Raw genomic sequence first — 15,649 nt, 5'->3', positions numbered from 1 at the left:
ACTTTCATGTGGTATTGTACAGAAAGGACAACTTTTTTTCTCCTCCATTTGAAAATGTGGGCGTTATCATCATTACTGTCTGATTCCAATCAATGCAAGTCATCAGAATCAGGTAATACACCAACTTATATTCTTGTCTTTGTGAAAGAAAGACATCTATATGTGTTACACATGCTTGTATTATCATTAAACACATTTAACTTGTTTACAAAAATGTCTCTTTCATAAATCAATAAATATAAATGATATATATAAATGAGGTAGATCCCCTCGAGTTGGTCAATTGAAAAGTAGCTCGCCTGCAGAAAAAGTGTGGGCACCCCTGCAATAGATAGTAAAAAAAATGTGCGGCAGCAGTGTTTATGGATCTAACTAAAGCATTTGACACAATTAATCACAATATTTTAATGAAAAAACTGGAACGATATGGCATCAGAGGGTTAGTCTTAAATTGGATAAGAAGTTATCAAACGAACAGGAAACAATACGTGAAGCTAGGTAAACACACTTCTACAATGCTAAATATTTCCTGTGGTGTGTCTCAGGGAACAATACTAGGACCTAAATTATTCAATCTCTATATAAATGACATTTGTAAAGTTACAAGAGATTTAAAGTTAGTATTATTTGCGGATGATACAACAGCGTTTTGTTCAGGAGAGAACACACAGTGGATAATACAAATAATAACAGAAGAAATTAACAAATTAAAAAAAATGGTTTGACAAAAACAGACTATCATTGAATCTCAGTAAAACTAAAATAATGCTATTTGGTAACAGTAGAAAAGAAAGTCAAACACAAATAGACGGAATAGAAATTGAAAGAGTAAATGAAACCAAATTTCTAGGTATAATGATTGATGATAAATTGAACTGGAAATCTCATGTAAAAAAATATACAACATAAAATTGCAAGAAATACATCAATAATGAATAAAGCCAAATATGTTGTAGACCAAAAATCACTTTATATTCTCTACTGCTCACTAGTGTCACCATATCTGAGTTACTGTGTAGAAATATGGGGAAATAATTACAAAAGTACACTTCATTCACTAACAGTTTTACAAAAAAGATCAGTTAGAATAATACATAATGTTGGATATAGAGAACATACAAATCCTTTATTTATTGAATCAAAGATACTGAAATTCCACGACATAGTGGAACTGCAAACAGCTAAGATTATACACAAAGCAAACTATAACCCGCTTCCCAAGAATATACAACAATTCTTCTCAACAAAAGAAGAGAAATATAATCTTAGAGAAAAATGTCATTTAAAACATTTGTATGCACGTACAACACTTAAGACCTTCAGTATATCAGTATGTGGAATGAAATTATGGAATGGATTAAGCAAAGCAATCAAACAATGTACTAATATGATCCACTTCAAGAAACTCTTCAAACTGGAAGTGTTTACAAAGTACAAAAATGAAGAACCATGACAAACATTCTGATTCATTCTCAAAATAATCTGATTTATCTCATCGTATGGAATAAAACTTACTTCACCAATTATCTATTTATTTGTGTTGTGATTACTTATTACTTCTGGAGTATACATTGTGAATACATTGAGAACAGGAAGTGAACAAAAGTTTTAGCAACTGTTATGTAAAAGAAAAGGGGTAGGATTAAATAAGCTCTGCTTCTTCCTACTCCTTTTCGAACATGTTGGAAAGAGAAACTGGAAATTGTGATGTATCATGTTGTATGCTTGCATGTTCCAAATAAACTCAAACTCAGATTAGAAAAAAAACTGTAAGCATGATCTGACATCGGTCGAATATCTAATCAAAAGTGGTTAGAATACAGGGTTTGGTTTCTCTTGTTGGTCATTTCTAACATGACTCATTTCCAGATGTATGCAGGCTGTGTGAGATAATTCAGGTTGTTGGGCCTCGTCAGCACTGAGGGGGTTAAGTGTTTTTTACTACTGAGGGCACACTGCCAGTGTCTCTTCCAACTTCACCGATAATACCGCTCAAGCTCTTGATGGGCGGGCTGGTAATTGAGACCCCTCCCAGTATTGTCTTTGTCCGCATGAGCCAACTAAACATGACTCATGCATCTTTGCTTGAGAAACTCTCATCGTGGACCTTTTCCCCCATATTTGGCCCACACTTTTAGCATTGTTCCCTTTGTCTGAAGCCGCCATACCTCACCGCCCTCTTTGTTTCAGACGAACTGTGTTCTTTTTCAAGTTGTTTTCTCTCCTCGCTCCCTGCCTCCCCCTGGTGAAAATGACTCTCTGTCTATTTTTACCCTGCAGCCCTCTCCCGCTCATGGACTGTTTCAGCCGTTTCCTGCTCTTTCCAATTCTCTTACACATTCTCTCTCTAGGCCTGCCCGTGTGAGTGTTGCATCAGAACCTTTCAGAAACTGTTTGGACCAAAAGTGCATGAGGGGGAACGTGGAGATTTGAAATTGTGTGTGGAATGACATCATTTTTGTTGATTGATTGATTGTTTATTGATTGATTGATACTTTTATTAGTAGATTGCACAGTACAGTACATATTCCGTACAATTGACCACTAAATGGTAACACCCCAATAAGTTTTTCAACTTGTTTAAGTCAGAGTCTACATTAATCAACAGATAACTCTGTTGGAGTTGAAGTCATGTCAAAAGCAACACAAAATATTGACTATATGGGAAAAAAAAGAGTCTTTTTTTTGGGGGGTATTTTTTTTGCATTTATTTATTTATTTTTAAATGTTTTTATTTAATTTGACAGGTATTACAATGTACAATAGAACAGTCAACACATGTTCCCCCTTTTTTCCCCACCCACTTCCAAGAACAGCAACCCAACCCATACCCCATACACACATAAACCCCCCTCCCTCCCAGGTCCTACATAAGTTAAAAGGTACAGTCACAAATGGAAAATAATTAGTACATCGCTTTCTTCTCAACATAGGCAGATAGTAAATATACACCAGGAATAAATATAAAAAAAATAAATAAAAAGAAGCTGGTTTATGAAAGGTGAACTTTCTCATGTGTCCTGTAGCGTCTTTAATTTGGCTTGGTAGTCAACCATACATCCATCCATTTTCTACCGCTTATTCCCTTTCGGGGTCGCGGGGGGCGCTGGCGCCTATCTCAGCCATACAGCCCCAAACAAAATAAAACTTCTCAGGTTCCCCCCTAAGATTGAACTTTATTATTTCCAGATCTAAATACATCATAAGGTCTTTAAGCCTTAAGGAGGCTTTGGGGCAAAAAGGTGACTTCCACCTTAGCAAAATTTTCCTAAAAAAAGAGTCTTTTTAATGCCAGACTGCTCATTAGCATTAATCACAAGCTCATATTTCACACACAATACCAGCTTTACAATAGAGAGCTCTCCAGCGCCACCTTGCACTGGATTTTTGTATTTATTTATAAACCTTTATTTATATAATATGCAACATTTACAAACAATCAAGAAATAATGATAATCAAAACAAGTAAAGAAACAGTACAAAACAGTGCCAGGGGGTTGTAAACTCAATAAAGTAACTAAAATAGAATGCAATATATATATATATATATATATATATATTTAGCTCGGTTGGTAGAGTGGCCGTGCCAGCAACTTGAGGGTTGCAGGTTCGATTCCCGCTTCCGCCATCCTAGTCACTGCCGTTGTGTCCTTGGGCAAGACACTTTACCCACCTGCTCCCAGTGCCACCCACACTGGTTTGAATGTAACTTAGATATTGGGTTTCACTATGTAAAGCGCTTTGAGTCACTAGAGAAAAAGCGCTATATAAATATAATTCAATTCACTTCACTATAAAAACAATATGTAAAGCCATAGGCTCACACATGTTCCGTAAATAATCCAAATTTGGAACACGGCATCATAGTTTTCACAGCTTTTTGGTTGTTAGAGGTAGAAAGCGCTTTAAACCAGTGGTCCCCAACCACCGGGCCGCAGAAAAAAATTGTATTAAAAACAATTTTTTTTTTTTTTTTTTTTTTTTTTTTTTTTTTTTTTATTAAATCAACATAAAAAACACAATATACACTTACAAATAGTGCACCAACCACAAAAAAACTCCCTTTTTCATGACAAAAACGTCCCTTTTTCATGACAAAGAAGAAAAGAAAAAAAAAGGACACTCCCCCCGGGCCGCGGGACAAATTATTAAGCGTTGACCGGTCCGTGGATACAAAAAGGTTGGGGACCACTGCTTTATACCATGGGTGTCAAACTCTGGCCCGCGGGCCGTGTAATTTAATTTGGCCCTTGAGGCAATATCCATCCATCCATTCCATCCATTTTCTACCGCTTATTCCCTTTTGGGGTCGCGGGGGGCGCTGGCGCCTATCTCAGCTACAATCGGGCGGAAGGCGGGGTACACCCTGGACAAGTCGCCACCTCATCGCAGGGCCAACACAGATAGACAGACAACATTCACACTCACATTCACACACTAGGGCCAATTTTTAGTGTTGCCAATCAACCTATCCCCAGGTGCATGTCTTTGGAAGTGGGAGGAAGCCGGAGTACCCGGAGGGAACCCACGCATTCACGGGGAGAACATGCAAACTCCACACAGAAAGATCCCGAGCCTGGATTTGACCCAGGACTGCAGGACCTTCGTATTGTGAGGCAGATGCACTAACCCCTCTGCCACCGTGAAGCCCGCAATATCAATTTGTGAATTATATTTTTTTGATATTACAAATTAATTTGCAATATCAATTTGTGAATTATATTTTATATAGCGCTTTTTCTCTAGTGACTCAAAGCGCTTTACATAGTGAAACCCAATATCTAAGTTCCATTTAAACCAGTGTGGGTGGCACTGGGAGCAGGTGGGTAAAGTGTCTTGCCCAAGGACACAACGGCAGGGACTAGGATGGCACAAGCGGGAATCGAACCTGCAACCCTCAAGTTGCTGGCACGGGCCCGCTCTACCAACCGAGCTAAACCGCCCCATTTAGCATTAGAGCTGGCCCGCCGGTATTATTCAGTGTCGGTGCCGCTGTAACACCACATTCACCGCTAATACTCATACTTGCCAACCCTCCTAATTTTCCCGGTAGACCCCCGAAGTTCAGTGCCCCTCCCGAAAATCTCCCGGGTCAACCATTCTCCCAAATTTCTACCGATTTCCACCTGGTCAACTATATTGGGGGCGTGCATTTAAGGCACTGCCTTTACCGTTCTCTACAACCTGTCGTCACGTCCGCTTTTCCTCCATAATAACAGCGTGTCACAGAATATTTGTGGCTTTTACACACACGCACAAGTGAATGCAACGCATACTTGGTCAACAGCCATACAGGTCACACTGAGGGTGGCCGTATAAACAACTTTAGCACTATTACAAATATGCGCCGCACTGTGAACCCACACCAAACAAGAATGACAAACACATTTCGGGTGAACATACGCACCGTAACACAACAGAACAAATACCCAGACCCCCTTGCAGCACTAACTCTCCCGGGAAACTTCCAGCAAACTGACCAATAATTCACGTTTTAGTCATGCATTTTCTCTTGCTACTTCAAGGCTTGAATGTTTGGTTCATTCATTATTGTTATTTTACTTTTAAATGTATTATTAGCCTGTGGAAAAAATTTGATATTTACCTCAGAAGATTGCAAATAGAAAAAAAGGCATAACGTTTTTATTTACATTTTATTTGATATGCCATTGATATTTTTTTAATTATTATTAGTATTATTTGAAACTGGATTTTGCATGTCACTAAAGTTCTATAAGCCTTGCTTGTTCAATATTTAATGCAAAACTTGTTTGGGTCCCTATTAAAAGGTTAATTTGTTCAACCTTGGCTTTGTTCCGTTCAAAATTTTGGCCCACTCTGTATTTGAGTTTGACACCCCTGCTTTAAACTAAAGTTCTCATTCTTTTTTAAAGGAACAAAAAAACGGTCGGGTATTGAGAAACTTACATTCATGAATATAAAATATAGCCAATAGTATAATGAGGTTTCAAATGTAGTTTTTTTTTTTCATACAGTGTAAAACCAAATAGCACATCTTTAAAACAAAGCACACATATGTCGTGAATATTCAATCAATCAATCAATCAATTTTTAACTTATATAGCCCTAAATCACAAGGGTCTCAAAGGGCTGCACAATCCACAAGCTTCCCTCTCCGGTGGAATGAACGTCGTGTGGCTCTAAATCCAAAATGTGGAAAAAGTGAAGCGGGTGCACTTACAATCAGAGGAAGGTTACATTAGAAATAACAATTTTTACATTTAATATATTTTTGCGCTAATTAATTTAAAACCTCTTCTCACTCCTGCGCTTACCAATGGCATGCGGTAAAAGTAAGCATGCGCTAATTATTTTAAAACCTCTTCTCACTCCGGCACTTACCAAAGGTGAATTGTGAAGTGAATTATATTTATATAGTGCTTTTTCTCTAGTGACTCAAAGCCCTTTACATAGTGAAACCCAATATCTAATTTTTACATTTAAACCAGTGTAGGTGGCACTGGGAGCAGGTGGGTAAAGTGTCTTGCCCAAGGACACAACGGCAGGGACTAGGATGGCGGAAGCGGGGATTGAACCTGCAACCCTCAAGTTGCTGGCACGGCCGCTCTACCAACCGAGCTATACCTCCCCTACGTATAGGGCGGTATAAATTTGAGTGTGATGTAAGCTTGGACCTTAAATCCTACTGAATAGCTCTTTAATCTTCTTCCTTTTATGCGATTTCATATCACCGGTATTGAAATCAGCCTCCTCCATTTTGAAAATGATGAGAGGGGAAGTGTCACTCGTGACATCACGAGTTTGACCAGGCGGTAATACTAAGCATGCGCTAATTATTTTAAAACCTCTTCTCACTCCTGCGCTTACCAAAGGCATGCGGTAAAAGTAAGCATGCGCTAATTATTTTAAAACCTCTTCTTGTTGTGGGGCGGCATAGCTCGGTTGGTAGAGTGGCCGTGCCAGCAACTTGAGGGTTGCAGGTTCGATTCCCGCTTGTGCCGTCCTAGTTACTGCCGTTGTGTCCTTGGGCAAGACACTTTACCCACCTGCTCCCAGTGCCACCCACACTGCTTTAAATGTAACTTAGATATTGGGTGTCACTATGTAAAGCGCTTTGAGTCACTTGAAAAAAGCGCTATATAAATATAATTCACAATTCACTAATTCACTTCTCATTCCGGCACTTACCAAAGGTATGCAGTAAAAATTGGAGTGTGATGTAAGCTTGGACCTTAAATCCTACTGAATAGCTCTTTAATCTTCTTCCTTTTATGCGATTTCAAATTACCGGTATTGAAATCAGCCTCGTCCATTTTGAAAATGATGAGAGGGGAAGTGTCACTCGTGACATCACGAGTTTGACCAGGTGGTAATACTAAGCATGCACTAATTATTTTAAAACCTCTTCTCACTCCGGCGCTTACCAAAGGCATGGGGTAAAAGTAAGCATGCGCTAATTATTTTAAAACCTCTTCTTGTTGTGGGGCGGCATAGCTCGGTTGGTAGAGTGGCCGTGCCAGCAACTTGAGGGTTGCAGGTTCGATTCCCGCTTGTGCCGTCCTAGTTACTGCCGTTGTGTCCTTGGGCAAGACACTTTACCCACCTGCTCCCAGTGCCACCCACACTGCTTTAAATGTAACTTAGATATTGGGTGTCACTATGTAAAGCGCTTTGAGTCACTTGAAAAAAGCGCTATATAAATATAATTCACAATTCACTAATTCACTTCTCATTCCGGCACTTACCAAAGGTATGCAGTAAAAATGTAAGTGTGATGTAAGCTTGGACCTTAACTCCTACTGAATAGCTCTTTAATCTTCTTCCCTTTATGCGATTTCAAATTACCGGTATTGAAATCAGCCTCGTCCATTTTGAAAATGATGACAGAGGAAGTGTCACTCGTGACGTCACGAGTTTGACCAGGTGGTAATACTAAGCATGCACTAATTATTTTAAAACCTCTTCTCACCTCTGCGCTTACCAAAGGCATGCGGTAAAAGCAAGCATGCACTAATTAATTTAAAACTTCTTCTCACTCCGACACTTACCAAAGGTATGCAGTAAAAATTGGAGTGTGATGTAAGCTTGGACCTTAAATCCTACTGAATAGCTCTTTAATCTTCTTCCCTTAATGCCAGTGGTCGGGAACCTTTTTGGCTGAGAGAGTCATGAAAGCCAAAGGTTTTAAAATGTATTTCCGTGAGAGCCATATAATATTTTTTAACACCGAATACAACTAAATGCATGCATTTTTAATTGATAACCCCTTTTTTTGAGTACAATAAGTCTCCTATTATTTTAATAACATTTGTATTCTGAAGCTAACCAATAATAAATAAGATACTTCTTACCAATAATGTGACTTCTTGAACAGGTGCGGTAGGAAATGGATGGATGGATTAAAATGCATGAGAATGTTTTCTATTTTCAAGGTTATTTTTAACACTGTGATTACCAGCAAAATTATTCCTTACTTATTGTGTTAAGCAATGTCAGCTAAGATTTATCTGAGAGCCGGATGCAGTTTTCAAAAGAGCCACATCTGGCTCTAGAGCCACAGGTTCCCTACCCCTGCTTTATGCGATTTCAAATTATCGGTATTGAAATCAGCCTCGTCCATTTTGAAAATGATGACAGGGGAAGTGCCACTCGTGACATCACGAGTTTGACCAGGCGGTAATACTAAGCATGCGCTAATTATTTTGGGAAGCGAACTTGACCCGGCAGTAATTCCAGGCAGGCGCATGCTATATGCCCTCCGGCAATTCAAGGAAATTCGGTAATCATTGAAAATCTGAGATCACCGGAGGCCTAGGTGGGAAATGCACGGCCCGCCACTGCAAAAAAATGGTTGTAGCTATTGTGCCGCGGCACAGTGGTTGAAAAACACTGGGCTACAGAGCTGGATGATATTTGCATATGACTGGCATTCCACTGCACCTCCTGGCCAATCAGAGTCGTCGGCAGGCACATGACAGGGGGCCTTTCTGGCCAATGGGCGGAGAGTATGGGCTGAGGGTGGGCGGGACAAAGAGCGGGGCGAGGTTGACAGGAGCAGAAGGGGAGGGTAAGGAGAAGGCAGGAGGGGGCCGACAAGCAAGCGGCCAGGCCAAGCAGTCTAGTTTACAACAAGCGGAAGACGAAGGAGAGGAACGAGACCAACAACCGCGGGGACGTTGACTCGACTCGGGGGACTTTTTAAGGACGCGGGAAAAAAAAAACGCGGTTTTGAGCGCGAGAATCTACCCGGGGAGGTGAACGATGTGCGCGCGGATGTCGTCCGCGAGAAGCGGCTAGCTAGACGGGCTTCCTCTTCGCCGCTAAACCCCCCCCCGCCGCCGCCGCTGCTTGGCTTCAGGCTTCAAAAAGAAGCGTGAAACCTCGAAGAGGAAGAGAGGGAAACAAGGCGAAATTCACCTTGCTTCTGCTTTTTTTTGGGTTTTTTTTCCCCCGGTACAGCAGCGTGTGAATGGCGACCTGGGGAGGTATACAAGTGTGTTGCTAGCTAGGCTGCATGTACAGTTTTTCCCTAATGATCATCGCGCCTTGCAACGCTGCGTGATGGATGAATGCACCAGCTAGTAAACAAACCTACACACGGAATCTACGCCGCAAGCCTTTTTTTTTTTTTTTTTTTTTTTTTTTTTTTTTACCGCCAACACGGGGCTTTAATTCAGTTATGTGGCGGAAACGAGTAAGTTCGCACCGGGTGTTTTTCTTGCACGCCTCGGTAACTGAGACATGAGAAGAGTTGTGCACGGCCAGGGGCGTTACCGATGTCCGTTTGTGGGCTCCGGTGCTCTAAATAGAAATCTACACGGTGCACGGATTTATTCACTAACTCCACATTGCTTCCATCTGGTGGGTTACTGACTGCACCGGCCTCTTTTTTGGGTGTGTGTGTGTGTGGTAGTACACACTTTCAAGTCGTGTCATGACCCAGGAAGATTGCGTAGCTGCCAGGCGGATGTTGTAATCCAGGCCGTGGATGTGGAGGAGGCCTCTTTAACCCCTTAATCGCCACGCTGCAGCAGTAATGTAAACAAACATCCGAGAGGGTATTTGGGGGGGGGTAATTCGAACAAGGGAACCAAGCCTTTTTGGACCACAATCTACTTAAGAAGAAATAATATTGAACATTGTCCAAACAATACCTCCACATGACTCATGATCCTACTGTGAAGAATGACTCGGACAGAGACAACCTCTCATCAATAGCAAATTGTGGAATCGTTTTCCATCCTCCTCCGACCATCTCCTATAAAAGGAACTGTACAAAGTGAAGGACACATCTTTTTGTTCCACTGTCGACCATGTTCTCATCAGAGAATCCCCAGTATCTCCAACAAGGATTAAGCATGTTTGGTTAGTCTTTTCATTGCTGTTTTTTTTTATGTCACTGTTGCAAATCTGGAGCTATTTTAGGCTTGTTTGTTCAATTGAATCGTAGGATTTTGAGATTTATTTTCCATTGTTTGTCAGTTTTTCATTTGTTTTATCTTTGTTCGGTTCAGGGCTTCACGGTGGCAGAGAGGTTAGTGCGTCTGCCTCACAATACGAAGGTCCAGAGTAGTCAGGGTTCAATCCCGGGCTCGGGATCTTTCTGTGTGGTGTTTGCATGTTCTCCCCGTGAATGCGTGGGTTCCCTCCGGGTACTCCGGCTTCCTCCCACTTCTAAAGACATGCACCTGGGGATAGGTTGATTGGCAACACTAAATTGACCCTAGTGTGTGAATGTGAATGCTGTCGGTCTATCTGTGTTGGCCCTGCGAAGAGGTGGCGACTTGTTCAGAGTGTACGCCGCCTTCCGCCCGATAGTAGCTGAGATAGGCACCAGCCACCCCCAAAGGGGTTGTACTTGTATAGCGCTTTTCTACCCCTTTTTAAGAAGCCCAAAGCGTTTTGACAGTATTTCCACATTCGCCCATTCACACGCTGATGGCGGGAGCTGCCATGCAAGGCGCTCATCAGGAGCAAGGGTGAAGTGTCTTGCCCAAGGACACAACGGATGTGACGAGGATGGTAGAAGGTGGGGATTGAACCAGCAACCATCAGATTGGTGGCACAGCCACTCTACCAACTTCGCCACGCCGGGAATAAGCGGTAGATAATGGATGGATGGATGGGTGCGGTTCATGGCTTTACTTCCACTGGTTTATTAATACACATTTTATTCCCGAAGCAAACTATGGTCCAATCTCATGGCTAAATACAATCATTTTGGCTTTTTTCTTTTATTGTCCACAAGGTTATGGGAATGTAGAGAAGGCTTCGGATAAGACTAAGATTAAGATCAGTTTATTTCAAAAGGGACAATGCAATTTCATACAACACATGATTCAAAAAGCCGGAATTAGCCAGAAGGCTAGTTTTCATATGTAGTCCCCTGGCCATGATGTAAAATAGGCATTGTTGTTGTCTTTATATTTTTGCTCAGTATACATCATGTTTTCTCTCCATAGTGTGGACCAACGTGGAGCCCCGGTCCGTTCCAGTTTTCCCCTGGCATTCTTTAGTTCCCTTCCTGGCTCCCACCCAATCAGATGCAGCCTCTCAGCCGGGGGAGGGCCAGCATCCTGTCAATCATCCCCACGTGGCCACACTAAAGACAGGTACTATTCCGTCTTAATTACAAATATGTCATTTGCATCGATCAAGTCATCGAGAATTGATCGTGTTTCCTCAGATTTCCAGGGAGGGGCAGCGCCACCTGAGCCTGCTGAGGCCCCTCCCGCTGTGGAGAGAAGTCCCCTGGCCCGGCATGTCCCCGCTGCCGAAGAGCCGGAGAAGGAGAAAGGGGAGCGGGAGAGACCTGAGAGCGAGACGGAGAGTGACGTGGATGACCTGTATGTCAACGTTTTGAATCCGTGCATGTAACCAAAGTAATGCGTTTGTCCGTGTTAGCCTTCTGTGCGTATTCTCGGCACGCTGCTGTGCACCCACACCTACAGCGAGTGAGTGGGATTTTTTCTTTTTTCTCGCACTAATTTGGGCAGTGGAGCTCCTTGCCAGAGAAGAACAAAAGCCGTTCTTTGCAACACTTTATCATTGTATGAAAGGCAGCGCGTTGAATAGTGTGCTATTGTTCCTTCAGACCTTGATTTATAAGAGCTATCGTGATTAATACGCCATACAAATTGATCTTGGGTAAAAGAAAACTGGCATACGAACGATGCTTACATGTACTAACAGACTGTAATAATGCGTTTCATCAATCAACCTTTGAAAGCTGACTTCTGTTTTGGTCTTACTGTAGCTTCCTTCCTGGCGTTGTACCGGAACCGCCCCTTTCTACGCCCCCCGTAAAGAGACGCACTCAGTCTCTCAGCGCGCTGCCCAAAGATGGAGACAAGAGCAGCCCTGGAAAGGTAGTCTTTTCACCTTACTGGAACAATCTCTTTGTATTTATACAATTAAAATACAGTTTTTCCCATAGGAAAACATGGAAGTTTATTAGCTTTAGACAGTGCATTGAGTAACACTTTGGAATTCTTAACGTAAGGGCGGTATAGCTCGATTGGTAGAGCGGCCGTGCCAGCAACTTGAGGGTTCCAGGTTCGATCCCCGCTTCCCCAATCCTAGTTACTGCCGTTGTGTCCTTGGGCAAGACACTTTACCCACCTGCTCCCAGTGCCACCCACACTGGTTTAAATGTAACTTAGATATTGTGTTTCACTATGTAAAGCGCTTTGAGTCACTAGAGAAAAGCGCTATATAAATATAATTTACTTCACTTTATAACTAGCATACCTATATAAAAAGTGCAGTAGAATTAAACATAAGTACTTTCCTGGTGGTGCCTGCATTTTATAACACGTTGGCATGTGACTTTTCCACGAAAACACAAAAATCTGCGTTTTTAAACATTTATTTTTGCGTCAAAATATTACTTCCACATTTTTTCATTTGTTTAAAGGGGAACATTATCACAATTTCAAAAGGGTTAAAAACAATAAAAATCAGTTCCCAGTGGCTTGTTGTATTTTTTGAAGTTTTTTTCAAAATTTTACCGGTCTCGGAATATCCCTAAATAAAGCTTTAAAGTGCCTTGTTTTCGACTCTCTGCGAAGACACTGGCCATTTCCCTGTGACGTCACACAGTGCTGCCAATGTAAACAAACAATGGGAATACCACAGCAAGATATAGCGACATTAGCTCGGATTCAAACTCGGATTTCAGCGACTTAAGCGATTCAACAGATTACGCATGTATTGAAACAGATGGTTGGAGTATGAAAATATTGAAGAAGAAACTGAAGCTATTGAGCGAATAGCTATTGACGCTATTCATAGCCATAGCATGGCCGAATAGCTGCGTTAGCATCGCCGGTAAAATGTGCGGACCAAACGATCAGGACTTTCGCATCTTTTGACACTGGAGCAACTTAAATCCGTCGATTGGTAAGTGTTTTTTTCGCATTAAATGTGGGTGGAAGGAAACGTAATATAGTTGCCATGTCTGCTTTAGCACCGCCGGTAAATAGCATGTTAGCATCGATTAGCGTAGCATGTTAGCATCGATTACCTGGCAGTCAACATCAACAAAACTCACCTTTGTGATTTCGTTGACTATCGTTGTAAATGCATTTGCAGGTTATCCATACATCTCTGTGTCATGTCTGCCTTAGCATCGCCGGTCAAATGTGGAGACACTCCGGTACATTCAATGGGGGTCTGGCAGCAGACACTTTGGCATCTTCGGGCCAGTGGTGCAACTTGAATCCCTCCCTGTTAGTGTTGTTACACCCTCCGACAACACACCGACGAGGCATGATGTCTCCAAGGTTCCAAAAAATAGTCAAACAAACGGAAAATAACAGAGCTGAGACCCGGTGTTTGTAATGTGTTGAAAATGAAAATGGTGGGTGTGTTACCTCGGCGACGTCACATTCTGACGTCATCGCCTCCAGCCCGATAAACAGAAAGGCGTTTAATTGGCCAAAATTCACCCATTTAGAGTTCGGAAATCGGTTAAAAAAATAGATGGTCTTTTTTCTGCACCATCAAGGTATATATTGACGCTTACATAGGTCTGGTGATAATGTTCCCCTTTAATGAAAATATCAATTAATATACAATCTAAAGAAAATTTGGGTTATTTTCTGCATTTTAAAAAGTGACAAGATGGTATGCCGTTTAAAGCGCCATACATTGACACTTAAATGGTATCACCGTCCTGTTGGTAGTAAGCGAGGGTGCAAGGTCAACCTAAACAAGGGGCGAAAATAGGGGAAAGTTAACTCTAAGTCTGGTGTCAAAGTCTCTAATAACTATGCAGCTCCTTGTGCTTGGAACATGTTACAAACAGACTGGAAGCTGACTGAATGTTTATCCTTAAGTGCTTTTAAATCCAAACAGTGCATTTAAAGGAGCCTCAGTTTTCTATCCATCCTGTCATTTTATTGTGTAATGTGAATGTAATTTTATGTGTAACTTTGCTTCCTCTTGGCCTGGACTCCCTTGAAAAATAGTTTTTTTTTTAATCTTAATTGTGTAAACCCACTACATCAGTAGTTTTTAGCGCTTTCAAAGCAAATCTACTGACAAATATAAGTTAGAACTTTTTGCTACTTTATATTAGAAATGGCAACAGCAGAGAGTGAATGCCCCATAACAAGAAGATAAAGAAAAAGAAGAAGCTTATCGACTATGGTGTTGCCACGGACTACTATGGCGGACACGCGCACATTTTCAGGACTTATGCAAATCCCAATTACACATAAACAGGTACTAGAAGGTAGGAAAAGTAATTATTATGCCGTTATTATTATTATGAAATAAAAGGCCAGTCTGCTAAAAGATTCCATTTTGCGCTCCTTACACACGCACCATAAAGCAGAGTACGTTTGACTACGGTAGCTGTGATGCGCCGACAATCCATCAAGCGGTGTGGCTTCATGGCTTACTAAAGTCGTACTAAAAAATGTTGACATATTTTTAAGTGCCGTGTGTAATGTTCTATATTCTCAATGGAACATTTAAAGTTTTGGGGTTGTTTACTGGCGTCATCTTGCAGTCCACGCATATTTCTCATACATGACTGCAATCTACTGCTCACACTTATCATTACACCATGTGTCAAATAAAATAGTTGCGGGGTCCGTAAGCGATAACGAAATTATTCCGTACAATAGGCGCACTGTTGATTTTTGAGAAATTGCTTAAAAGGTGTGATTTCCAAGAACCGTAACCCTCGTTGAATTGCTAATTTTGGACTTCAGACATTCCTTTCTATGTTGTTGCATTTGTCCATCTTCTTTCCAACATCATGTCTTCCTGCCTCTCCTGCTCAGAGGGAAAAGGACCACATTCGGCGACCGATGAATGCCTTCATGATTTTCAGCAAGCGCCATCGAGCGTTGGTGCATCAGCGCCACCCCAACCAGGATAATCGGACCGTCAGCAAGATCCTGGGCGAGTGGTGGTATGCTCTCGGACCTAAAGAGAAGCAAAAGTACCACGACTTGGCTTTCCAGGTACAGTAATGGGGTTTATTTAAAAAAAAAAAAAAGATGTGGATGTCTATTAGTGCAAAGAATTGTGCTTGGGGACGGTGTGGCACAGATGAGGGAGTGGCCACCTTGTGTCCCTGAGCAAGACACTTCACCCTTGCTCCTGATGGGTCGTGGTTAGGGCCTTGCATGGCAGCTCCCGCCATCAGTGTGTG

At 41.7% G+C, this 15,649-nt stretch overlaps 1 protein-coding gene across 3 annotated transcripts in view; it reads left to right on the top strand.

The window, feature by feature from the left end:
- Positions 1 to 15,649, top strand: part of cicb (capicua transcriptional repressor b) — a 120,470-nt gene that overhangs the window by 76,004 nt on the left and 28,817 nt on the right. For all 3 annotated transcript variants that reach the window (XM_061915093.1, XM_061915092.1, XM_061915094.1), the window contains exons 3-6: positions 11,445 to 11,594; positions 11,669 to 11,828; positions 12,239 to 12,350; positions 15,276 to 15,458. In XM_061915093.1, coding sequence (XP_061771077.1) covers positions 11,445 to 11,594; positions 11,669 to 11,828; positions 12,239 to 12,350; positions 15,276 to 15,458 — 605 coding nt within the window. The remainder of the gene's footprint in view (positions 1 to 11,444; positions 11,595 to 11,668; positions 11,829 to 12,238; positions 12,351 to 15,275; positions 15,459 to 15,649) is intronic.

The sequence above is a fragment of the Nerophis ophidion genome, linkage group LG11 (assembly GCF_033978795.1).
Source record: "Nerophis ophidion isolate RoL-2023_Sa linkage group LG11, RoL_Noph_v1.0, whole genome shotgun sequence".
NCBI classification, from domain to species: domain Eukaryota; kingdom Metazoa; phylum Chordata; class Actinopteri; order Syngnathiformes; family Syngnathidae; genus Nerophis; species Nerophis ophidion.
Note: the sequence above shows the minus strand (reverse complement) of the source record. Positions and strands in the feature narration are given on the sequence as shown.